General features: G+C 47.3%; 1 protein-coding gene across 2 annotated transcripts; it reads right to left on the bottom strand.

The window, feature by feature from the left end:
• Positions 1-618: 618 nt before the first annotated feature.
• Positions 619-26,269, bottom strand: jag1b (jagged canonical Notch ligand 1b). Of its 2 annotated transcripts, XM_079280868.1 has the most exons (26): positions 25,961-26,269; positions 25,401-25,706; positions 19,293-19,344; positions 16,600-16,857; positions 16,098-16,158; positions 13,871-14,001; positions 13,655-13,774; positions 12,062-12,175; positions 11,857-11,970; positions 11,657-11,770; positions 10,718-10,764; positions 10,051-10,224; positions 9,595-9,745; positions 8,580-8,744; positions 8,333-8,446; positions 8,091-8,204; positions 7,821-7,934; positions 7,273-7,389; positions 6,570-6,597; positions 6,115-6,200; positions 5,422-5,535; positions 5,220-5,329; positions 4,190-4,429; positions 3,430-3,561; positions 3,025-3,166; positions 619-2,454 (listed from the first exon to the last, which is right to left on the bottom strand). In XM_079280868.1, exons 1-26 carry the CDS (start codon positions 26,015-26,017, stop codon positions 1,979-1,981), a joined length of 3,651 nt encoding a protein of 1,216 aa, XP_079136994.1. In that variant the 5' UTR covers positions 26,018-26,269; the 3' UTR covers positions 619-1,978. The 2 variants fall into 2 exon arrangements, with proteins under 2 accessions (XP_079136994.1, XP_079136995.1); XM_079280869.1 differs by lacking the exon at positions 25,401-25,706.
• Between the last annotated feature and the right edge of the window lie 494 nt (positions 26,270-26,763).

Raw genomic sequence — 26,763 nt, 5'->3', positions numbered from 1 at the left:
TCTTTGATCATTTTCTGGAAGCGGCCTGCGTGAAACATGCAGATCTCTGCACTTTGTTCTCCTCCCATACAGTCCAGACTGGCTGATGCTCATGGCAATTTGACAGCGAAGGCCTGTCCAACAGTGATGCTACGAATAAAGCAGCGCTTCTCCGTCTGCTTTAGTGGGTGCAACCTGAGATGAGCCAATTCTGTTCTTATCAAGACAGACAACATGGTGGATTAGGGAAGCTGACCCTACTGTTTTAAGTCCTTATATGGTTTAACGTCGTGTTAATCTCTCGCTTTGGATTTAATCCTTTTAAAAACAGATTTTGCAAAGAAGTACATCTTAAAATCAGTCCAACTCTACAGCGTAGTCTTCTCAGGCTGGCTAGTTTGAAAGGTTTGAGTTAAACTTCAAACAAGGGCAACATTGTCTGAGGACCGTGGGGAGAAGGGTATTTTTGTCTCCACGATTGACTTCATACGAGGTTGGCCTGCTACAACGTAATTAGCTGTAAACACATTTGGACAGAGATCTTGCTCATCTCGTCTCTCCAGCAGCAGTTCCCACGCCAGCTGCATGAGAAACATGTTTGGCTCGATGCATCACAGACAAGACTTCACTCGCTTTCCAGAACAAAGACAACTTTAATTCTCTTTTCATACAAAATATTTAATAAATATGACTTTCAAAAATATATTGCCAGATCAACACATTCTCAAGTTCATAACACAAAGTCAAAAATAGAACAAAATGTTGCCATGATCTCAAAGGGTTAACAAATGAGATAAAACATGTTTGTCTTTAAGAGCCTCTTTTTGTTTTAAAGGAAACTAATTTGCACGGAAACTAAGCAGATTCTTGCAGAGCAAGGCAGTGTGTTTGATCAGATTCTAGTGTTCCCATTGCCCCCCCCCCCATCTAGCTTATGATTTTACGCTGACTAAAGCAGATGGGAAATCTGGCGTGTCATATTGTTGCGAGTGGATTTCGACAGCCTTTGAAATACGTCAATGGGTTGAACTGAAGCCGCTGAAGGATTTTTGTTCCCTTAAGTATTTATCCATTAGTGGCAAGCAATATGTCTGCCACCAAGTCTGTCCCATGCAGCAGCCGTGATCTTTTGTTGTCCTAACCTCACTTGCCTTCTCTCAAGGTCCTGGCAACAATCAATGAAATGTCAAATGTGTGGGAAAAACAAAGTGTTTCAGGCCAAAAGTGCCCATCCTTTGTCTTCTTTGAAATTTGGCTTTTATAGAATGCGTTGAAATATTAAGTCATTGAAAGAAATTGTAGGCTTCCACAGCTATCAAAACCTTCAAACTAGACAGAACATATAAATAAAAAGGAATGATATCTTAAGGCTCTTGATTATTAAGTTAATAAATCAAATATACACAATGATTAATACAAAAATTTACATATCTACATGTTCTAAATTGACAAATTCTTCATATCGGCAGCAACTGCTGACATTGAACCCTGACCTCCCCCCCCCAAAGAAACATAAAAATAAATAATAAAGTTGATCTTTTTTCTCATTTGACAGTTGCTGAAGTCGAAAGCTGAAAAGGCACTTTCTCCAAACAGAACTAGAAAGAATTCAAACATTCTAAAAATAATTAGCTCTAGCGTTGAACACGTCGGGTAGTTTTAGTCATTGTACAACAATTACACCAGGAGCCCTTTCCACGTGTCCACTAAATAAAAAAACAAAAGGAAGAAATGAAATGCAGAGGACGACACTTTTGCGAACTAGTTCTACAGTGAAATGTATACCGGCGCCTTGTGTTTCCAGCCAACCAAAGCAACTGTCACTGCCAGTGTAAGCCAGCTTGTCAAAACTTAAATTAACACGGGGAATATCTGAAAATACTGCGGGGTCACGACTGACACGACAGTATGCTAACTACACATGCCAAAGCTCCCCCGTTTCACCCACCAGCGGGGTGTGAAGGCATAAGGCTTGGTTGCACAGCAACACAGCTGTCTGCTATACAATGTAGTCCATCCTGTTTATGCTGTTTGCTGTCTCCAAGTCTCTGTTGTCCTGTTTATTAGTCCAATTAGGGTGTTTGGACGTGGAGTTGGGAAGGGAGACGGGCGTCTTCTCGTCCCTCTCCACCAGTGTGTACGCTGGCTGTTTGGCGAAGCGGCCCTTCTGCAAGTGCCTCTCCTTGTCGTCCTCATCCCCCTCGGGGTGATTCGTCCTTATTTTGGCAATGATGGAGTTCTTGTTTTCGTAGTCTTTGATGGCCACCGCGAGGCCCGCGTGCTTCTCTATAGGGTTTTTGATCTGGTTGAGCTGCTCGCGCACGTTGTTGGTCGTGTTGTCTTCGGAGCCGGTGGCCGACGTCGCGTTGTGGTTGCTCTGTTTTCGCCGGCGGCGCATGCACCACAGAAAAATGGAGACCAGCACGAGGACCCAGATGACGATGAAGATGGAGCTGAGGAGGGGCACTAGGAAGTCTGACGCAAGAAGAGAAGACGTACACAGATTATAGGAGGTGCAACAAATGTAAAAAGTGAAAATAATTCATTCTCAGCCAAACAATACTCACAAAAAGGTAGTATTCCTATCACTATGTCAAGCTTGCTAAATTATTAGCATGCTTTTGCCGGTGCAACCTGACCTCTGAGCCCTGGACAAGGGAGGCGGCTGCTTCTATTTGGTCGTGGCGGCAGTCTGCTGTCACCGTGTTGATGAATGGCGGACACATGCGGGAGTCTTACTAGAAGTCCAGCCAGTCGCAGTACGAGCCAATCTAAAGCCAGGTAGCCAAGCAGCTCTGCTTTTTCCATCCTGGCTAGAGTCCTTTTAAGCTCCATTACAACCGACATGAGATGGCAGACCTGGGCGGCCCGACTCATGCCGGAGATATATTTTTCATACGTGCAAAGGCTTTCTTCGGTGCGCCACATTGCCGTCACGTTCAGGGCTCGGCTCTATCTAATCTGATCTTCTCAAAAAAAGCAGAATCATCCCACCCACTGTGTGCAAGTCTGGGAAACAAACAAGAGTCTGAAAGCAGTTCATACCAGTTTTGCTGGAGCTCGGCACGCGCACTTCTACGATGGCGGCGATGATGGTGTTGTTCCCGTTGCGTTTGCTAACCAGGTCGATTATCCGGTCTGTGATCTCTTTAATGGGGCTCCGGTCCACACAATGATCCTCCGTAGACTAGAAGGGCCAAGAAGAAAGTGAGTTTTGAAATCTGTTGGTTTAAGTTCTCTATCTCGTCTGCCATTAAATCGTGTTTACGTGCAGTCTACAGACGACACAAAACAATCAAGCCTAAATCCACCACATATCCCATTAAAGCATGTCTTAATGCTGCTAAGAGTGCATGCTGCAGGCTATAAATCAAAGGGGATTTTTTTTTAGTATGCATGAATAGAGGCAGACAAACATATGGCAGACTGGGAGCGGGAGGAGGTACTTACGATGCAGACGTGGATTTCGTTGCTGGCTGAGAATGAGGGGTCACAGGTTATGGACACAGAATGCTCCGAGGAGAAATTCTTCACCACGTACAAGCGCCTCAGCTGCTTACACACATCCTCCACAGTCAAGCTCTGGACACGGAAAAAAAGGAAATGAAGCAAATGTTAACGCACATGGAAAAATAGACGGCAATCAAGAAGAAAAAGGAAGCGCTCGGCCTGCATGTTGGCAGGAGGTTCAACATGGTTGGGATCCACCTCATTTAGATTAGAGACCACAGGCTCATATGCTTGTCACAATCTGCCGTCATGCTTGTTAAGCAACTGGCGAGTGATGATCCTATGTGGTGACAGAGTCGCCAGTGGTCCTGTTTAGCTCAAATCCATATGATCCTGAAATTAATCTTGCAGTGCGGTCGGGTTAAGAGGGGATTGGCATGGAGGTGGAGTTGTGAATGCCTGATTCACAGGAACACAGAACTTGGATGCAGTCGACAAAAAAAACAGGGAGGGAAAAAAAAAAAAAAGAAATCACATTTTTTCCCCCCTGGAACATTTAAAAACATGAGTGAATTGTTCAGAGGTCTTAAGACTAGAACTCCTTTTGCCCAGGAGGGATGGTTGAGCACTTCTGAAAACCCGATCTTTCACAGTCCTCTGCTCCCATTCATTTAAGAGTGGCGGTGGGGGAGAGGCATGAACAATGACCCCAGAAGCCTTTAATTCAATCGTTCCCCTCCCTGGTGCCTAGGTAACTCACTTGAGGCATGGTCTCCTTGTTGAAGGTGAAGGTGATGTTGGCGCAGCTGTTGTCCTGGTAACTGGAGCTGGGGTGGCATTCGGTGGGACGCGGGGGAGGGTTGGAGCGCCAGCACTCTCCGAGGCCGAGGCAGGGCTTCACAAAGCAGTGGCCCTCCCTGATGGGGACGCAGCTCTGGCCTGAAGGACACCCAACTCGACCTTTGGCACCCAGGTGGCATGATGTCGGGCCACACCACACCTGGAGAGGAAAGCGTGACAGGGCAGACGACGTTGACTAAAGTCAGACTTTTCTTAAAAGCATTCAATTAAAATAGAAATATTAGGACTAGAGCTGAAAAACGTCCGTTAGGTCAATACTTTGAGTTTTCCCAGTCAAGGAGAATAGTGACTCTGTAAAGATTCATTTCTCTCTATTGCATGTAAAAACACATGAGGTCCTGTCAGTTAAAACACAGTAAAACCCGAATATAATCGCATTCCCATATCAGACTATGTTTAACATGGTAGCCGGTGCCTTACAGCCCGAGATCATTTTCACCCCATGATGCATTCCCCCCCCCCCCCCCCCCCCCCCGAGGGGAGCAGTATCAGCGAGGTGCCATTGTTCATCTGGTGGTTGTACGGGCGTGATAATGACAGCAACACTCCAGGCCTCTAACTGTATATCACCCAATCTTCACCCAGTGGGACTTTGGGAGATTCTGCGCTTGTCATCTGACACCTATTTCCCACAGTGCCATTGTCCTCCTTTACAGAACAAACTGAATCATCTCTGTATAGAATTTGACACTCCCGAGCAAACTCCTCCCTGCGAGTGTTGTTGTGGCCCGACATGACTCTAGATCTCTGAAGATCGTGAGGTCTGAGACGCAACCGCCTACACACCCTTTGAGTTTACGACTAGTTATCGCACGGTCCTCCACAGCAATCCTCCCATTAGTAAACCATAACGTTGTGTTTTACAGCTGGACAAAATACTTCACTTTTCTGACTCCCACGTGTAATGGAGAGGGTGCGTTTGGACAAACCTTTGTGCACAGAACTTTCCCATTCAAACAGTGGCAGTTGTTGCAGTCTTCGTCCCATTTGAGTCCATCAGGGGTGACGTGTCCATTAACAGAGCAGGGTTTCCTCGTCACTGTGTTAAACACAACCACAGTATTAGAAATATATCTCAGAAACGGTGCGCTGGCAATGTGGAGGTGTCCATCATCTTGTGAAGACTTCTACCTTCTTGACAGTGGGGTCCAGTCCTGTCTGGTGGACACAGGCAGCGATATCCGTTGATCTCATCCACACAGGACGAGCCAAATACACACGGGGAGGACTGGCACTCATTAATATCTGTCACAAAGGAGAAGCGCGAGAGGTAAGACGTGGTTCCTTTTTGGAATAGAGAGCACAGCCAGACGGCACACAAAGATTGGGTTAAGCAGTCGGCACACAAATCTACTGCCTGGGCTAAATTCACTGCAGGTCATGTGTCATTTAACAATACATACAGTTAATAAAAAAACAAGCAAACATGCTTTAAATCAGTCCTGGACGTTTTTGCCCCATGCAGCTTTGTTAAAGACAGCATCATTAGCAGGTATGCAGGAGCTAAAGGCTGGACTTAGCAGAACAAAGGGTTTGCAATGGGAAAGAATGCGGCCATCTGAAAGCCTTTAAGAGGGAAAACAATCTGTGTAATCAGTGTCAGAGAGCATTGCTGATTAGCTGTTGGCCCGCTAAGCCGGTTTCCCCCGGGGACAGCAGCAGGGCGCGGTGGAGTGACACCGAAATGGCTCGGCCAATGCACAGATAATTGGCTGGCTAGACCCTCCATTTGGAGCGACTGCGATGGTCCCGCGGCCCGAGCCTGCTCTCACTTGCGGCTCAAACGGGGATCAGGGAGGAGTGGGAGGCGGGGTTAATACTCACTGATCCGACAGTCCGGACCTGCGAAGCCTGGGGCGCACTCGCAGCGGTACCAGTTATCCCCGTCCACGCAGGTTCCGCTGTTGTAGCTGCAGAAAAGAGTGAGTGAGACGTCAGTCTGTGCCTCAGGCTTGTTTCACAAAGTGATCCGTCATATTTATCAACGCATTTTGGGCTGGAAATGTCTCCCCAGTCAACTATAATAACTCCTTATAGGCGATTAAAGCAATCAGACTTGTTCTCTCTATTTGACAAGTGTGCATACGTTTGGGAGTGTGCTCCACTGGTATGTTGGTTAAATAACAGCAGTGCCAGAGTTGACAAAGGGGTATTAGCTGATTGCATCCCAGGAATGACACGAAAGGGTGTATGCCTGGTTCTCAGCATTGATGCGGCAAAAGAGAACGCCTGCAGGTGAGCGTCTATGACACAGGAGGAAATGTTTGGGTTTCACTTACCATGGGTGGGGACTGCAGTCGTTGGTATCTGAGAGAGAGGGAAAAAAATAAATAAAAAGAGAGAAAGTAGTGAGTGTGTTTTTCTCACGTGTGAAAGAGCATGTTTGAGCTTGTGTGTGGAAAGGCGTGTTGGGCCAGTCGGGTTTGGACTACGCACCGCCTGATTGCTCCGCCTTATTAACAACACAGAGCAAACAATCGAGTCGACTCTCGCACTCAAAAATGAGTTCCAGCTTCCCCCCCCCTAACCACCAGCATCACCACCGCCACCGACAACACCTCCACACCCAGATCCCCATCCCGGCAGTTTCTCCCTCCCTTACAAAAGTTGGGGGATTTCTGTTTTTGGAGTACATGCGTACAAGGGCAGGGATCCCAGGGATAGGAGGGCTGTAGAACAAGCAGACATGTCACTGTTTGGACAGGAATGCAACAACGAGAGGGCAGAGACTGGTGTGTGTTGGACGAGGAGGGGGAGAAACATCTGTCTCCACTTTCCTGAGCCCCTTTCCCCCCCCCCCCCCTCCCCTTTCTCCTCTCATGGCCAACAGCAGCCAGGGAGAGAGGAAAAAGATAAAACAAAAAGGTAGGGATGGGAGAGTCTGACTTAATTAGATGCAGGACTAGGTAGCAGGAGGTTTATCATCATTTAATAGCAATAACTATCCTCCTTTATCCCATCCACAATTTAAGGAGCACTTACTCTGGGTGCACGTGGGACCCTCCCAGCCTTCCTTGCAGACGCAGGTAAACGACTCCCCCGTCACCACACAGGTGCCGCCATTCTCACACGGGTTTGGAAGACAACTTGAGTTTTTGGCTGAGAGAGGGAGAAAAAGTGTAGTTCTGTCAGTGAGTTCTTTCCACTCATTTTAAAAAGAAGATTATCAGCAAAATCAGTGCTCCTAAACCTCAAACAGTGACAGGAAACTGGTGTTGGTTTAGCTTTTTTCTGTCGGGTTTCCGTTCTCTCTGAGGGAATCTGCATTCCACGCCTTTGAAGTGTATTGTCAGTGCAATCAGTTATTTTAAGCGGATATCTGTCGGCACTCACGGCAGGAGGGAGAAATGGGCAAGCAGGGAGATGGGAGGAGAGGGAGCGCTGACAGACTGAAGGGATAAAATCTGTTTGTGGACCTCGCAGATCTGACAGATCTGATTAATATCTGAGACGGAGCTCTCCCACAAAGCAATCCTCTGTGTGTGTGTGTCTGAGAATATGAAACATTGAACCAAACCGCCGTGACTCACCTATGTTACACGTGGCACCCTCCCACCCTGGGGAACACTTGCACTGGAACGTGTTGCCCTCGTCGTGGCAGGTGCCTCCGTTGTTACATGTGGCTTCATCGCACTGACTTTCGCCTGGAGGGAGCATTACAAATCTGCACTCACATGACAATGCATAAACACACACACACTGCATAGAAGACTTGGGTAATTATGTACAGCCAAAAGCACATACCATAAACCTGCACAGACAGACTGCATGGGTGTGGAAAAAAAAGAAAGGGTTCTTACGGGAGTGGCACGTCTTTCCCTTCCAGCCATTCTTGCATTCGCAAAAGAAATCAGTCACCAGGTCTCGACATGTTCCTCCATTATGACAGGGGTTAGTGCTGCAGTCGTCGATGTCTGGTGGAGACAACGGATGGTTACGTGATTCATGGGCGGCATATCAAACACATCGTCCTTCTATGTCGAAACATGGATTAAACTGTCCCAGTGAGTTTTGAGGTCACGGGACGGGCAGTCATACTCACTGATCTCGCAGTGGTCGCCCTCCCAACCGTCGCCGCAGATGCACTGGTACACGCTGACTTTGTCGATGCAGGTGCCTCCATTGCGACATGGGTTACTCTCACAGTCATTGATGTCTGTTTGTTTTTAAGAGACAGACAGTAAAAATGTGAGATTGAGAGTGTTTTTGCAGGGGCCAAACTGATAAATCACTGTCGGTTGTGTATTCTATATTGTGTCTGTGTGTGTGCATCAACAGTCTGCTCTTACTCTCGTGGCAGTAGGTGCCTCTGAAGCCTTCCTGGCACTCGCAGCTGAACTGGCCTCCAGCCTGGCTCCGGCAGCGGCCGTGAGGTCCACACACATTGGACGAAATGTAGCGCTCTCCTCCCGGCGTGCTGTTGGACGCCACTGCGACTGTGCAGCTGTCAATCACTGCGGAGGTAATTCACAGTTAGGAAATTTAAACAATTGGCAAACCATGTTCAAACAAACACTCGCTCAAAATCATAAAATGCGATTTGTGTCACCCAAGTGATTAAGGAGGAATGGAATTGAATTGATCACTGATATTCAATGACAGCAACGGTCTGCTAGTCTCCACAGGCGACAACGCCAACAAGTCCCATGAGAAAAAAAAAAGTATTGGTGTAAGAATGTGAAGGAAAAAAACGAATGATAGGAGAAACAGCGTTAAGCTGTTATGCTTTCATAAGCAATCTTTTTCACTCTTCCCTTCCTTTCCCCCTGTCTGATCAGGTTAGGGGAGCGGGGTGAAGTTTCTCCCGGTAATCACTTAATTCTTGCCAAGAGCAGAGAGAATCTCACCGGCTGGTATCTGACTTCGTGGTTGGTCCACTCACTTAATTACACACAGAAAAATGTGCACATTCGTTGAAGGGGAAAAAAAAGAAAGAAGAGGTAGCCCACCAAGTCATTACAGAGAACACACACAGTGCGATCAGCCTTTTGCCAGATTTTCAAGGAACTCAGAGGAGGGGCGAATCATTGGAAAAGCTTTGCTGAGGATATTGAGGGGGGCATTCATCAAGGGAGCTACACTCAAAAAAAAAAAAAAGAAAGCCTGCTCACCTTGGGCCAAGAAACTTCAGCTCACAAAGCTAAAATATAGGTATTGCCCTCATGGGAACAATGTGGGCAACGTGTTCAGGCAAATGGTGAAGACCTGGCCTTAGCCAGCATTTTACTGCAGATCAGCTTACAGAAAACATTCTGGAAAACCGACGAGAGAAAAACTCGTGGTTACGGTAGGCAGCAGACGTACCTTTACACGTGGTGATGCGACAGTGGTCTTTGAGGTGAGAGCAGTTTTTGCCTTCGTAGTCCTCCGTGCAAGCGCAGAAGTAGTCTGTGGCCAGGTTGAAGCAGGGCACTCCGTTCTGACACGGGTTGGGGGAGCAGTAATCGATATCCAGCTGCAGAAATGTATTGAACAGAGAGAGAGTTGAGAATCTGATAGCAGACGTGATTTCTGCTACGCTGAGCAGAGCAAAGCCCGCAGCATCCTCCCTACAGGCCGTGCCAGGAAACAACACACGCACAGCACTTGGAGGAAGGAGCCGTCCGCCGAGTCTGGGCTTCAGCACTGAGGAATGTATCCCGCTGTAGCCAGGAGCAGCTTCAACAAAGCACTCCCTTTTAAAATAAGAGGACTGTGGAACAACAGCCATTTAAGAGGGTGGGGCAGGAAAACATTACAACAAGTTGAGTAGTGTCTCACCTGGCAGAGATTGCCTGAAAAGCCAGCCAGGCACAGGCACTGGAAGCCGTTCACCTCGTCCTGACAGCGTCCGCCGTTCAGGCAAGGCGCGCTCGCACACTCGTCGATGTCCCTCTCGCAGTGCTCGCCGGCGAAGCCAGGGGGGCACGTGCAACGATAGCCGTTTACCAAGTCCTGAGAGACAAAAGGAACCAGGGTTAACCTCATGCTGTCACACATTTGATGGACTGCTTTGACAGGGTGGAGTCCGAACAATAGCTGTCAAACCAGAGAACAACATAAAGAGCAAGGGAAAGAGAGGGGGGGGGGGGGGGCGCACCAACTTTGGAGGGACATCGTCACAGCTCCGCAATTATTTCAACACATTTTCCTGGCATGGGCTCAACACAATAATGTTTAGGGTAATTCAATCTAGTGTGGTCAGGGAACTTGTGTGTCCCTCCCTTAGAAACCCCTCTGAACCCACTCCACTCAGATTTGATTTCAGAGAGGAATTCCACAACAATTCCACTGTCGTTTTGGAGAGAACCGTTTACAGCAGCTAATTATACAACCACGGTCAATGTCTCGGGCTTCGACAAGAAGAGACAATAAAACACACAAACAAGCTGGCAAACAAAGCAGCCATGCCAGATACAGCGAGATGGGTTTCTGACCCAAGACGTACCTTGCAAGTTCCTCCATTCTGGCACTGGTCCTTGCAGTCGTTTATATCTACACGGGAAAACAAATATGAGGATTAGTTCTGAACAGCTTGACTCAATAGTAGGGGTGTAACGGTATGCGTATTCGTATTGAACCGTTCGGTACGAGGCTCACGGTTCGGTACGCATGACGAACCGAATACGTTTGAATCAAAAAATAAAATTCTTTTTTTTTTTTTTTTTAAACCTTTATTTAACCAGGTAGTCCATTGAGATTAAAAATCTCTTTTGCAAGATGTAAGTAACAATACAAGATGTAAGTAACAATACTACATAACATTAAGGAGCAGTTTTAGTTTTTTATGCTTATGTGTTGCTAAGAAGACACCCCAGAAGATGGGTCACTCAGGTATAGTTCCATCATTGTTCAAAGTCAAAGAATAACTTCATGATGTTAGTTTAATGAATAAATATATTTTAAAATCAAGTACATTTCTCTGGCATTTATAGTTTTCTACTGTACCGAAACGTACCGAACCGTGGCTCCACTGTATCGAACCCAACCGTGAGTTTTGTGAACCGTTACACCCCTACTGAATAGTCTTTAAAAACAAGCCTGTGCTTTGTGTTTCCCATGCCAGAGGCCTATAAAAAAAACAATGTCAGAGGTAAGAGTTGGATAATGATGGCTGCAGAATCAGTGAAACACAAGAGTATTGAGCAATCCTGTCTGCTGCCAAGTGGAACTAGTCCTGGGATTGTCACCAGTCTCACACAGGACAAATAATGACATAGCAGAATTATTTACACAGCAGCAAAAGGCTGCACTTGTCCAACTGTTTGCTTTACGCATTCATATTACAAGCTTTAATCCAACCTGCATCGAGTGAACGGAAATAAATGAAAGGAAGCAGGACAGGTGTCCCGCTCCGCAGCTGCAGCAGACAGCCTTTCAAACTCACTGGTGTCGCAGTTCTGCCCCGTCCAACCGGGGACACACTCGCAGAAGTATCCACCAATCAGGTTGCGGCACGAGTTGGCGTTGACGCAAGGCTTGCTTTCGCATTCGTTGGCATCTAGAGAGGTTGAGAAGGGGTTATTTGCATGTGCAGTTGACAGGTGTCACATGGTGGAAAGAGGAAAAGAAGGCTGTGTGGCTCACCTATCAGACACGTCTTCCCCGTCCACTGTGAGGGACAGTGGCATTTGAAACCGTGAACCAGGTCCTGGCAGGTTCCTCCGTGATTGCAGGGGGTTGGAGAGCAGTCGTCTACATCTGAGCAGAATAAGTCAATTCTGGTTATTAAACGTGATCCTCTCTATGAGGCCACTGAGATTCAACGTGCGCAGGTAGAGTGCAGTCTTACTGATGGTGCAGGAGGGGCCGCTCCAGCCCGGCGCACACTGACATTCGTAGCCTTGACTGGTTTCCGAACATCTCCCTCCGTTGGAGCACGGATTGGACAAGCAGGCATGTTCCGCTAAGAAGAGACAGATTGTTCTTGGGTACTTGTTTGGTCAATGTGGTCTGCATCTGCCCAATTGTTCTCGAGAAAAACAAATCCGATGCAAAAATGCATTTCGGCTTCAGACTCTCGTTCCTGCTGAACCACACCCCTCTGCCTGGGACCTCTGTCAGCAGATCACACCCAGAGTTCGGCTTCCCGCACCAGTCACCTGCTCCTCCCCTGCCCCAAAAAGCCCGCTCAAACCCCCCCCCCCCCCCCCCGCCCCATCTCACTCTCATTACCCCCCTGGCAGACCACACCACCAGGAAATCATCTTTCATGCTAAGTTGACCTGATCAACGCACTGTGACTTCCCTCTGACTCCCCGCCATTCTTCTTCGGAGAGGCGGCAAAAGATGAGAGACCAGTCGGAGGGCGAGCGGGGGGGGGGGGGGGGGGGTTCTCTGCCCGGGAGTTTCTCCTTTATGGACGAGTTAAGGGTGAGTGGGTCTCAAATGAATCAAAAATGAATGATTCACTCTGGGAATAACTAGGTGATCAGTATGCCGTGGGGAGAGGATGCAGCGCTGCACCCTGGGGGCCTCTGTGTTGCAATAGCCCGACGTATCCCCGGGTCTGAAGACCTCCTGTTACGAAGGGCACGGTTTCCTGACATCTCTGCAGTTAAGCTGTCAGCACCCCGCGAGGCTCAGATTTAATGAGGAAAAAACCATCATCTCCATGGTAAGTGTTTGCAGCAGCTGAACCTTAGCACCACACCCATCTGTCTCGAGTGCACAAGGAGCGGAGGGACGACCGGCTCCTGAAGATCAAACCGGTGGATTACCTGACTTGGGGGCCACTCATGCTGGAGTGGAAACAAGATTATTGCCGAGTTACCACCTCCTCTGATTACAAACTCAAGGCACCTCTGACCTTCTGTCTGTAAGCTCAGGAAGCCCAGCACCTACCCACTTATTATAACTGCAAGCATGAGTTTGAGACCCCGTGTGATTACATTTTGTATTTAGGTTCCAAATGTAGATCATCTTTTAAATTAAAACAATTAAAAAGGGAGGTTCTGGCAATCTTGGAGCCTCTATTTTGTTTGCCTATTTTGTTTGCCAGAGCAATATGACAAACGAAAATGTAAGAAGCCTTAAAAGGGCAGTCAGGCGATTCAGCAAAGCACAAAAAATGGTCCAAGCAGCAGAGGACATATTCAGATTTTTAGGCCCTCTTATGAGTCACCCTCATTTCTCATAATGCAACCCGATAGCATTGTTTATTCGCCCCCTATGACAATTTTTTTATTTGAATTAAAATACATTTTCTCAGACTTTAGAAAGCGGACCACAGGGCTACAGAACACGTTAAACTATTTTCACAAGCTGACAAGTAAACTATCTGTAAAACCAGCAGGGTGCCTTTAAAATGGGCTAGCAATAGCTTACTAACTAAAGAAAACAAAGACAGCTGAAATTGACCTTGCATAAAATCACGGCCACTCACCTCTCTCACAGTTGGCTCCGGAGTAGCCCTCAGCGCAGGTGCACTGGTACTTGTCAGGTCCTGTGTTGATACACGTCCCTCCATTCAGGCATGGCTGGTGAGTTCCACAGTAGTTCAGATCTGCAAAAGGAGCAGTTTCACACAGCTTTAGCTTGTTTTGTCACAACACGGTCGCTCCTATAATGACTGCAACTGAAACAAGAGATAAGAATTAACCTTTATCGCAAAGATGGCCGCCCCAGTTGGTGTCGCACAGGCACTGCCAGGGCTCTACACAGGTGCCATGAACACAGCCAGGGTGGGGGATGCACTTGTCACAGTACTGGCCCTGCCAGCCATACAGACACCTGCAAGACACACAGAGAGCCATGCCGTCAGCCTCAGAAGACATTCAAATAAAGATCAGCCCAAACACACACACATGCCACAGCAATACATGCAGAACATTCAGGGGAACATTCACAACCAGGTCAGACAATCCCTGCGGTATCTAAAAAAATGCTAATATCTTGATCTTCTGTTTATTCCAAATTCCTCCACAAGCAATAATCTGAATTTAATGAACTAAACATTAGCATATGGAGCTGCACGAACGACAAACAAAGAGCCACTATTCTTTCCCTCGCAAACAACTGGGCTGCGTCTTAAAAGACCACAGATGAATCTTAAGCAGCAGAGTGTTTCTGCAACAGCTGTTAGACAATACTTGGGAGCAGGGAAACAAACAGAAAAAAACAAAACACTAAATTACAGCGCCGACGGGACCTGTTGCACAGCTAACATTAGCATGCGGCCAGACGCTCCCTTTAACAACACTCTGCCTGTGGCTTGGCAGCCCCCTTGCATGGAGAAGTGTTGGGCTGTTACACTGCTGCTCATCCTGGTTCCCATGAGTCAGGAGTCAGACTTGTGCCCCGAGGCCGGAGGAGGGGAACTCAGCTGGCTGACCGCTGAAATGTCCAGGTCCACAATTACACCGATAAATGCTGACCTTTTCTTCCTGGGCTCCACAATTAAGACGGCAATCCAGCCGGACTGATAAGTCCGCTCTTTAAAAAGTGACGCGGTGGCGATACGGCTGCTGCTGTGGAGCCTACGACAGGAAACAAGTGTCCCTCTGGGGGGGAGCGGCGCGCTGATTAGCCCCGAGAAACGGACGGACTGTAAAAATAAACGCGGTGGTTAAGTAAACCTCGGTCTGTGATTAAAGAGGCTATTCTTAAAAGTGTGCTAATCCTCTCCATGAGAAGCAGAGCAGGATTCCCCAGCAGGATCCAAAATCACTTACAGTTATTACACAGCCTAATTACTGGGGAATGTGACAGAACACAAAGACTTTAACCCTGGACATGAAAACGGGCCTCTTTCCAGACTCTATGTGTTATGCACGGTTATTACTTATACTTATTAGAAACTATGAAAGATGCGGGTATCACTAACAACTCCAGGCTAAAAGTAAATCCCACGGAGCGTCATGAGCGGTGGCACTGCTGACATCGAGTTGGTGACGAGGAGGCTGCCCTAGCGTGCAGCCGATGTTGCTATGTACGGCTGTTGTTTAGCCCAGCGATGGGAACCTGCTCACTGACTACAACAGTAGTAGAGCTTGCTTGGAGAGTTTGTTGGCAGAGTGCATATAAGCAGAGTTAAACCCAGCTCTTTAAATATGGCCACACCTGTGCAGAGACTAAAGCAATTCAAGCTCTTGTTGTGCCAGTGGCCACACAAGCGCTTACAAGAAACCCGATTCAGTCAAACGCTTGGGAAAAACAACAACGCCGCAGTAGAATATGAGCAAACCTGATCGTCCCTTGTGCTTGATTTATGGCCAAATCAGACAACTAAGAAAGCAACTAATGCCTGAGCTGTGGGAAGAGTCGGGCAGTGCAGGGGCCTCCTCCAGGATGAGGATGAGATACAACGGTTACTGCACACAATGCCCCGGCTCTCACATCCATCTGTGCCTGGCCTTTCCTCTGGCTGTGTGCAAAAACAGCATTAGGAAGCCATTAGCGACACAAACAATACACTTTAAGGCTCATCCGAACGTTGCGTACGATTGGACCGATAACACTTGCCTCATTAGAGGGGAAACACATTTCCAACATGGGAGCCTTGGCAGTGGAGCCTCTCCCCTTTTTCTCAGACTGGCAGCTCCGGTCCAAAGCTCCACGAGAGACTTACAAGCAGCTCAGGCTGCATCTCTGCTAAAGCCCTGGTACTGATGTCTGATACCATCTCTTGGCCAGAGAACCGAGCACATACGGGGAAAAGAGCCACGCCGTGACAGACCTCGTGCTTGCACACAATCCCTAACGTATCGCACTGATCCACACCACAGGCCTCTAGCGCCATAGTAAGCAAAAGCGCTTGAGCAAACCATGTTTGACGGTTTACATTCTAGAAATGCAGTAACATCATTATAAATCAGAAAGACACTTACTTGCATCCACCCGGCTCCTTACATGATCCATGTTCGGTGCTGCAGCCTTGTCGACATATAGCTGGAGGAGGAAGAAGAATTATAACTGCCCGGTAACTACATTGAGCATGTTTTAATGATAGCAATAAATTACGTAATCACTACCCTCTATGACATTTCAGCGAAAAACTGCTGTCGACAAACACCCAAGCTAGCCCTGCCATGTCACACGTTTAATAAGAAATGCTCTACTGCTGAATTCCTGGTCATACAGGCAATGAAAAGATTTATCTGAACGGAAAAGAAAAGGGGAAAAATGCAGTGAGAGTTCAGAAACAAAGCCTTCCATTCAATTCTAACCATGCAGCAGACGGCATGAATCACCGATTACAGTCTGGCTGCTAGTTTTTAGAAGACTCATTCATAGTCATAAATACTGATCTGTCTCGAGCTGCCGTTTTGCTCGGCGTTTCCGACTTGAAGTGGTGTCACGTATGACTGCATGCATTTCAGCAGGGCTTACCTGTGTTGCAGTCAGGTGCGGACCAGCCTTCCAGACAGGTCTTGTTTCCATTGTAGTCGCATGTGTAATGCCCGAAGAACTCGTCCCTGGGCCGACAAAACTTGTTGCAGCCGAAGCCGTAGTAGTGCTCGTCACAGCTGACCCGGATCTGGTACTCAAACTGGGCCACGGGGCCGTTGTGAGTCAGCTTCTGCCATTGCGGGCTGGGGTTGATCATGCCGGAGTGAGACGCTTTCTCTATCAACCTCCCATCTGCGCCTTAAAAACACACATTTTGACATGATCAGCATAACAAAACGCATGCTTTTCTTCCACTATGTTCAGTGTTCATTCAATGTTTTAGCCAGGGGAGAGAACAGTGGAGCGCAGCATTGTACATTACACATTTGGGAGTTGCGAAGTTCTCCGTGATCACACAGCAGGAACCCAAAAATTCCCCAACAATTCAGACACAAATTGCAGAAGATTTGTTAGATAGCAGATTATATGTAATTAAAGCAACTAGAGAGGAAGAAAAGTACAAGGAGGAAATGCAGAAAAAAGGAAAAGGCTGCCTGTAATGAGCACTCTCGGCTGCTTTTTTTTCTCTCACGCTCACTCTCCAACTCTCGCTGGTTGGTTTCTGATTCTCAGGTTTACAGCTTGAGGATATTACTGGTCTCCGACACTGCCCTCTGCATCTGCTCAGGCGAGGACCGAACCGCAGCCGCCATAAATTACCACGCGGGGACACCGATGCCACAGGCACTGCTGGGAAGCCTGCCAGTGTGCCATCAGCAGTTTTTTTTCCCAACATACATTCTTGTCCTAGCAGCAGTCAAAAAGAGCTTGAGTCAACTCTTTTTCGCACACTTACAAGTCTCCGCCTACACTTCAGAATAGGGGAGCAAAGGCACAGCCGAGGTTGTGATTGCGCAACCCTAAAAAGGAGACTTAAAAACACACAGACCTAGACCCAGAAAGACTTCTTCTCATGTCAAACATGAAGAGGTCACGGCTCTGTCAGACGGGCAAGGACTGACCTGGGAGCCAAGGGCTGTAATGAGCTTCACACACACAGCAAACACGCTCAGCCCAGCCTCCAGACACGACTACGCTGCACACGTACAAGCATGAGCACCACTCATTCGCCCGCACATGAAGCACACTCCATATCTAAATCTTCCACCTGGGAGAGAATGAAAAATGCATCAAAGCAGTTGTTTACTGCAGTCACATGAGCAGAGGTGGCTGACCGCTTGGTGAATCGCTCCTCTGTGTAGTGTGATGCAATGCCATGAAGCGAGGTACGACCTGCTGTCATTTATTTACTGTGCGGTGGTGTGTATAGGGGGGGGGCATACTGAAATCACAGTGCCTGGTAACATTTCGCAGTGGTCTGGCATCCAGAGCTCAGCCGTGTGGCATTTCTCTACCAACTGCTGACCTGCAGTGTCAGGAGTAGCACATCCTTACTACCTGCTGCCTGACTCGGGGCTGGACATAAATCAAAACACATTTTATAAAGCTTAGAGAGGTCATGCTCAAGCTTCTAATTCATTTTGAATGAAGAAAATCTCCCTTTCAAACTGTAAAAGGGTGTTTCTCAAACACTGGATATACACACTCAAAGAAAAGTGGTCTGGAAAAGAAATTAAATTCACAGTTCAAAACTTAAAATCAAGCTTTTAATTGTGATGAGGAACCAGTTGGCATCTGAAACACCAGTCAGGATCGTCACAGCTGTGAAGCTATCAGAGCAGTGAGCTAGCCTGGTGGAGCTCAGAGGGGCTTAGCCAGCATTGACTGTGTACATTCAGGGGGCTTTTCACACCAATGCCCTAACAGCTCTCTGGGGAGCGGCAAATACAGCAGAAAAGACAGAAACCTTGTTGACCTCGAACAGACCTGCATAAACAAGCATGGGATAGGGCCCTCACTCAGCTGGGGTCACCACGCTGTCACCAATCTGACCGCCAACCAGCAGGAATCCCAGCATAGGTGACGAAAGAAACTGAACCCAACAACCAGCATGTTAACAACGCGGGGGGGGGGGGGGGGGGGGGGACACACACCCAGTCTCCGATCAGCACGTTAAAAGGGTCTTCCGCTCCGAGCTCAGTCTGCGGCCCACCTGTACCAGAGGTAACTGTAACCTGCGGGACACAGCTCAGAGGCCTTGTGCCGCCCCCCCCCCCGGTATTGTGACTGCAGGCTGGGTGCAGTGCTGGGCGGCCGGATGAACTCTGGGTTTCACGCTTCAGTGACGGTGAGCCCGACCTCGGCTGGCAGCACCTGCCATCAGTCATCGGCTAAATGAAAACATTTTCATGGGAGGGCGGGGGGGGGACGTGCGGTACTCTTCCCCTCCTCTACCTCTCCACTCTTCCTGCACTCTGTCTGCACTCCCTCCCCCCTCCATCTGCCCTGTCCCCACTTCTTCTTCCCCCCCCCCCCCTCGCTTCCCTGTCCTGCTCTCCCGCCTTACAGGCACCTGTCAACACACTGTCTTAACACAGACACACACGCACACCCAGTGGACCATGTGGAAGAGGGCAGGGGGTTCAGGAAGAATAAACTTCCTTTTCTGACCTTCAACAAGACTCCTCCCAGACGTTGCCTTGAGGGAGGAAGAGGGGGAGGGGGGGGGGGGGACACACAGAAAAGAGAGAGGAAGGCAAGATGGAGATGCCAGACAAGGACAAAATACTCACTACTGGTTTCGTTGTTTGATTCCAACGCTTCCACTATCAAAGTGTAGGACCTCTGAGGAAGACAAGAAGAGATACAAGGAGTGTTAGCCAAGAGCAGGATGACCAAGCAGTAACCATATCATAAAAATACTATAAACGTTACCAGTCGATGATAAATGTTTCATAAAACTTATTGTGCAGAGAACCACAGACCAGTTAACAGCCTATACCAACTGGAACCAGATTCCCCTTCAACATAAATCACATTGTGTTTGATACTTGTACATGAAATCACTTTCAGGTAGTCATTATAGTCTGGTTTTAAATAGACAAAGGGATGATTCCCTTTATAAACGTATTGTTTAATACTTAAAAGGCAAAAGGAGAAATATATTCACAACATTCAGGTTTCCCACAACCTCACCAGCCAATGAATTCTCATCTCCCGCTCATTAAGAACCAGCGGGACCGAGGACAGAAGCTTTTAACTTATAACAAAGGTCCTGTTGATCTGATTAAGAGAGGATAAGCTTGCGGTGGTGCAGAGGTCTCTGCATCTCAACGATTAGGGGCAGTGGTCTGGTCTAGCTGGACACCCACCCAGCAGGAGGGTGACTGATGCACCAAAAAACAAAGCAGCGCTGCGCTGGACTAATGACTGGAAGAAGTAGAAAAATAAAAACAAAGAAAAATTAAATAAACCTGCAATGCTTTTCACATTTTTAAATGCGGTGCTGAGAGAAGTCAGTGGATGAGAAAGCACTACTTTCTACTTGGTATATGGGATTTTCTATGTTATGCTAATTTATAAACCCCAAGTGCCATGAATGGTAAATCACCAAAACAAAGGGCTTAAGGATGCCTTATGGGCAAAGTCAAGACATGTAGAAAAATAAAGAAAAGTGCATGTGTCGGAAGGCGAGGCGGAGAGCGAGAGCGAGAGAGAGAGAGAGAGAGAGAGAGAGCGAGAGAGACTGAATGGGCGCTACACTCTGGAGGGCCGGTCTAGATTTCAGCACTCCCGAAAACGCTTTGTCTGATTCAGGGCCGGTAGCGCTCACACGATATCCGCTTACGCGCTCGCGCTGCCCTGTGCCACAGTCGTGAGGGAGCGAACAATGCGTCTGCAAGCGCGCATGACAGGGTCAGAGAGAAAGTATGCGATTGTGAGAACGTGAGATTCACTCACAGTGCTCAAGCAGCCACTAGGGGAAAAAAAAAAAAGACGGCTACTTGTTATAGTCGCTCACATGCTTGCCCCCTAGCAGCGCAGCGTGGAGGCATTTCAGAAATTCTGCTTTTGCCACCGCGGCCCTCTTTGCTGCAATGACTTCATGGTAAACAAAACCTTGCTCGAAGGAAACCCCTGTTCACTTTCCACTGAAAGAGACCGGGGTATGACTCACTCCTGGACCGCTTTCTCATGGCCTTACCTTGTTTTTGCCAGCCATTCAACTTTACATCTTTCCGGGAGACATTTGTCTCCGTGCCAGCGTTTCACCGCAATGAGGGCGGCTGTTATTTGAAAGACGGTGGTGATCGGCAACGCAGTCTTTACAGTTTATCCTGACTCACAACAACTGGCTGCAATCACTTGACACAGAGCTCGAGTGAGCCAGCGGTAATGTGACTCCTACTCACCTACTCACTACTACCCAACCTACATCCAGTAATATGAACACCAACAACAAGAGCCCTCCGGCTTTGTTGTGCAATTGCACTTGAAAGCATCACTCCCAGATCTGCACACCCCTGCACACCGGCCTGTCTTCATAAGAATTTTGAACCATTTTTGGGGTTGGGGCAAATCTATTTGAGAGAGCCACCAAAAACAAATCCCACGTATATGACACAGCACATTGGGCGTGGTGGTGAGCTCATCCTAAAAACGGGAACTCGGATGCAACATCCCTGAACACACGCAGACTGTTAATATTAGTCATTATTGTGACATTAGAATTGATGTAGCGACTACAATGAGGATTAGGAGAAGCTGAATAGAATTTGTATTCTACTACATTTAAGTGCCTTCAGTGACCTCCCAAACAATCTGAGCAGTTTTCAAACAGCACACCATCAGTTTACATGCAGTTACATTAGGAGCAACTGAGGAGAAGAGTCATACCGCTTAATATATTTAAAAAGGCAGGTCTGCAACAACATAACACACCCAGAGATGTGTCTCCGTGACACATCTCTGGACACCACGCTGGACACCATTTGGACTTGCCTCGACATGGAAGCTATTGCAGCAGCATCGTCATCACTACAGACTGATCACGTATTAACACCACATGAACACGATTAAGGCACACACTAAAATTCAAAATATACAACATAGTAGCCTTAGATAATGACTACCATTCAAACTACTGTTCACATCAAGTTCACTACATCTGATGATCCACAGGCTTCCTGTTTTCCAACAGTAATGTCATTGCGGCTTGATCGAACAAGTAGCCCCGCAATTATTAGGATGTTTAGTTCCAGACCAAGTAACTGCTTCCAGAAAGTGAGATACTACCCGACTCCTCATTCAATAACACTCTATAACTCTTTGGCGGTTATCAGCTTGGAACTGTCTGCCACTGCCAGGTTCACTTTTTCCCAGGCTCCCAGCTGACTCACAACTTCTCTTTGAAATAGAGAACACACACACACACATGTCCAAGTGCAATAAGTGTGGCCATATGCCTTCTTATCTTTCCTGGCCAAGCAGACACTGTCCAACAGACAAGTGACATACGCGATAAAGATCATTCCAGTTTGAATCACAATGACTTGCCAAAGAACACTACTGAATCCTCTTAGTAGGGGAATTTTCCCAATACATGCACACAGGCCACTCATCCTGCCCTCAGCTGAAAATGGAGCCATCTGATGTACCATTACAAGGTAATCTAACGAAATAAAAAGTGAGGCATGTCTCACGAAATAACAGGCAAAAGCCAAAGGTCCAAATGCGGGCAAGGCACGACAGATTAGACTGGTCTGGGCCTACACTCACTCAGCACACAGGAAATGTAAACAGTTCAGTCAAAAGGGATGTTGACCTTCTGTATCAGTTTCCCTGAGTCAATCACTTCAACTGTATCAAACCAATGATTGGGACTGCTTGGTAGCACACCCCTGTTTGCCATAAAACCCAGGCTTGGTCATAAAAAGGCAACTCTCATCACCACCATCAAAGCCACTGGCTCCACTGATGGACTGGGAGGGAGGGAAGGAATGCATTGTTTGGCAAGAGATTCACAACACAACAAAGTGTCGGAAAAAGACTGTACAACCAACAGACCATTAAATAGAAGTACGTCAGCCCGGGGACACGACAGAACCTCACCCTGACGGAAAGAATCTCACCATGTGCCAACTACAGACATGGCAGGATCACTCGAAGGCAAAACATGAAAGTCCTATCAAGCATTTAACTAAACATGCAAGGGTCACTGTTAACAAAAGAACAAAAAAAACCGGGCCACGGGTGATGACAAATTGAATTGCCTAAGCATGTCATGATTTCCATACAGCTTGCAACAACTGTGTTAAGCAGAAAAGCTTCAGGCCTCAAGAAGCCGTTATGCAACGTCACACTGACACAACACGGCAAGTACACCGCGAGGAAGGGTGAGGAAGGGAGAAAAATTTAAAAAAATAAAAATAAAGAACGAACACGTTTATTTTCCCTCTTTTACTTGAGTAATTTGCACTTAACTGCCACATCAGAGCACACTATATAAAACAAACATGTTATTACCCCCACAGCTGCCGGCAGCGCTTAAGGCTGAGCCGAGTTTTGTCCGCGACTCACCTAATCCCAGGTCTCAGTCTCAGGTCTGTGAGAACACGCCAGTCTTGTTTGTAATTACAGATGGAGGATAATTGAGCCGTTATACGTGAGCTTAATAATCACATTTAAAAATAATCTGATTTGTGCAGAATTATGGGATGCCGGATCAACTCAGGCTTGAGATGCGAGACAAGAGATTACTCAAGAAAGAAAAACAGGTGATAAGTGAGCAGGTAAGTGCTCATAAAAGTGCAATCCAACCTCTGAAGGATTTACCCAATCCAATAAAGAAGGGTCCTCTCTTTCCTTGTATAGGTGCAACATTTGGGAAAATATGCTGAGGTAGCCACAGAGGCAACTTCACCACTGCTGAGTCTACTACAACTGCTTCCTGTTGCTTGCCCGGCGCTGGCATTACAGCTGCACGGCCTCTATTATGCTCTGTAATCCTCACTGTAGTCACTGAGGGCACACCATTGTCCCCGCTTGATACACTGTGAGGGCCCTCACTTATCTGTGGAATAAAAGCACGAAGCAGACATTGGTGAATCCATACAGGGCTCTAAAACAGACGACGTGCTAATGTAAAGATGCTCAGCCGACGGCATTGGGATGGATGCCTGGCTGTTGCCCTACCTGATCTGAGCACATGTGTGTAGCCTCATTAAGTGCAGCAGTTACTGTGGGTGGCAAGGTTAAAGCGATGAAATGCCTGGGGTCCAACCGAGCGTGACTTAAACAAAGCCCTTGGGCTGGACAAGAGGCCAACTTCATACAGCTCACAAGAGAGGATGAAGGGGGGTAAAAAAAAAAAACCTTCATGAACTCAGAGTACCCAACAACCCAAATGCACCACACTGCCATCTGTCCACAACAGCCAATCAACTGATGAAAAGGACAAAGAGTGATATCATACCTAACCTGACAATTGTTAATGTGCACTGAAGTAAAGCACTTGAAGCGAAGGATGAGGGAATCTAACGAGAGGCTCCTAACTCCTCTCTTCTACATTAGAGTTGCATTAACTTTATTAATCTTGAAGTGAAACGTCTTAATTGATACATTGACAACACAGCACAGCATTTTCTACAACTTTCTCTGGATATACAACCCCCCATGGCGTAAACAGAAACCTTTGTGTCTTTAAAAAAAAAAAAAAATAGAAAAAGGTGTGAGGCACCAGCGTCTAAGTGGAGAGCAAATAAAAAACGCTGACCATATGAAATTGCACACTGCCCTGCTGAGAACATTGTTTTTACTGGCCGTCAGATCATAGGGAGAACACGCATCTAAATGATCTGCCCCACAGGTAACACACAGACACATGAACAACTTAAAAAGCAATCACACGATCGTCCAGTTCTTTCACTTATTCTGCAAATTTGAGGCCCATCACGGCCTGAAATTATAACAACTTCCATCCAGATTGAGGTAAAAATAGGCCTTGATGTAATTGGACACACTCATAACAGCGGACTGTGTGTGCCCCCCCCCCCATCAGTGGAGGAGTTTGCGGGCCAAGCTGTGGGGCCACTCAGTCTGTGCACAGTCTCTTTTTTTCACTACATCGAAAGTTGCTCCAGCATGGCAAATCATCTCTCTCACAGAGCTGCGACTCTCCCACAGGCCCGTCAGGCCCATTTATTTACTCTGTGGAGAAGAGCTGACACTTGAGGAAAGCAGAAAGTGGGTTTTCACTCTGGAGTTACTGAACTGTGCAACATGAGCAGCTGCCATGGAGGCAGAAGAAGAGGAAGAAGAAGAAGAGGAAGAGGAAGAAGAAGAGGAAGAAGAAGAGGAGGAAATCTGGGGAGAACGCAGCTGGCCCACCTTTACATTTGTTGAATCAAACCAGACAAGGGAAAACTATTTACGAGGAGCATTGTCAAAAGTAGTGTCCAACCGATTTATGGTGGAGGGAATACACCGAAATGAATCTCTTTTGAATAGTTTATTTTTATTCTTATTGATGGACGTCTTGTCGTATTTAACTGGAGGACATACTTGACCCACTGCCTTGTGTTTTTTATGTTGATTTAACGTGCAACGCCGTTTTAAACACCTTAATAAATACTATTTGGATAAACACGGACAGGTCTGGGTCTAATGGAGAAAAATACCTGCACCTGGTTAATTGGCGCAAATAATGAGTAGACCAGGGGGGGTCCTTCCTCAAAAGGACAATTCACAAAAGATCCACTTTCCGTGGCGTGAGAATGACTGACGGACAGTAATTGCACATAACTGCCCTGCAAACAAACGAGAGGAGGAAGACGCGAGGAAGAGAAGCGCGTCGGCGAACAGACGGCTTTTTGTTTTGTTTTTATAAGTCTCCAACTCACCGGCCAGGCAAAACTGAAGGCCAAAACTATCTTGGATTTGTCATTCCTGACCGAGCTCTTGAAAGAAAAGGTATTCCCTCCGAGGACTGGCGTAGATCCCATTCCGAAGCTGCAGGGCCCCGCGGCAGAAACCCTCGACTGGTATTCCTTCAGGCAAACTTTGAAAAACGTATCGCACTCGTCCCGCGTGCACTTTCTATCCGCCGTGTTCCGCGAGCCGTCACAACACATGCCGTTCAGCAGCTCTCCGTTCACATTGTGCATCGACATGATTTGCAACTCGAATTGTCCCGATCCCTCTGACACCTGTTGAGGACAGAAGAGTGAATGCAATGGAACACTTTGACCTCGTTATGAATACAGTTGGAACACTAAACGGGCTGCTCTGCCGCTGGTCGATCACACATTGGTCGCACTTTGCAGCAGGCTAACTGGACACACTTTTGCATGGTGACATGTAATAGCCCGTTGCACGTTAAAAAGGCGACAACACGTGCAATCAAAGCACAGCTGAACTGAGCGACCCCCCCCCCCCCCCCCTCCTAAAGTAATGCACGTACCTTCGCCAGAAAGCAGAGTAAAAAGGCAGCAACGACTGAGCCCCGTCTCAGAATCATGCCTCCGGACTGCTGTTGCCACTCGTTCGTTACTGGTCGTCTGGCCGACACACGGCACCAGAGCTCTCCTCTGGTTTAAACATGCACGAGTGGGGGAAACAACACTTTGATCAGCGGAGCACAGGTTCCCGATTCATAGACGACCTCTTTCTAGTATGTCCCTCAAACTGTGCGAGCGTCTGCTCTTCTTCGTTGTCCGACAGCTTCCCACTTGTTTGAAGAAAGTTTACAGAGTGACCACGCGGCAGCCGAGCCCACTCACTCACTGACTGACTGACTGACTGCTGGCCAGAGCTGGAGGTGGATACACAAGTTCAGCAGGGAGGGAGTGTCTGCGGACTCCATATTCATGAGCACAGTGAGCCCGCCCCTCTCACGTTATGAGGATAGTCGTGCAAACTCCAACCATTGACTGTAGGAACTCTTTGGCAGAGATGTGGTGGAAAATAAAATTGGACCATAAAATATGACTTGCAGTCAGATTTATAATAATAAGTCATCACGACCACAAACCTCAACATAAATTCATTTATAGTAGATTATCAGAAAAGCATAAATGTACCTCTAAAAATACATTATCTCTCTACATCCCGCAAGGGTTGCATGCTATACTCACCACTATTTATACTCTTCTTTTACCTCATTAAGATTTATGTCGGTTTAAAAAGATGGGTAGAACGAGTTCAGCTGGTTTTACTCTCCTCTGCGGTTGTGTTATTAGGCAACATGGTAAATCACGAGGACCT

Source organism: Melanostigma gelatinosum, assembly GCF_949748355.1.
Source record: "Melanostigma gelatinosum genome assembly, chromosome: 12".
Classification (NCBI taxonomy): Eukaryota; Metazoa; Chordata; class Actinopteri; order Perciformes; family Zoarcidae; genus Melanostigma; species Melanostigma gelatinosum.
Note: the sequence above shows the minus strand (reverse complement) of the source record. Positions and strands in the feature narration are given on the sequence as shown.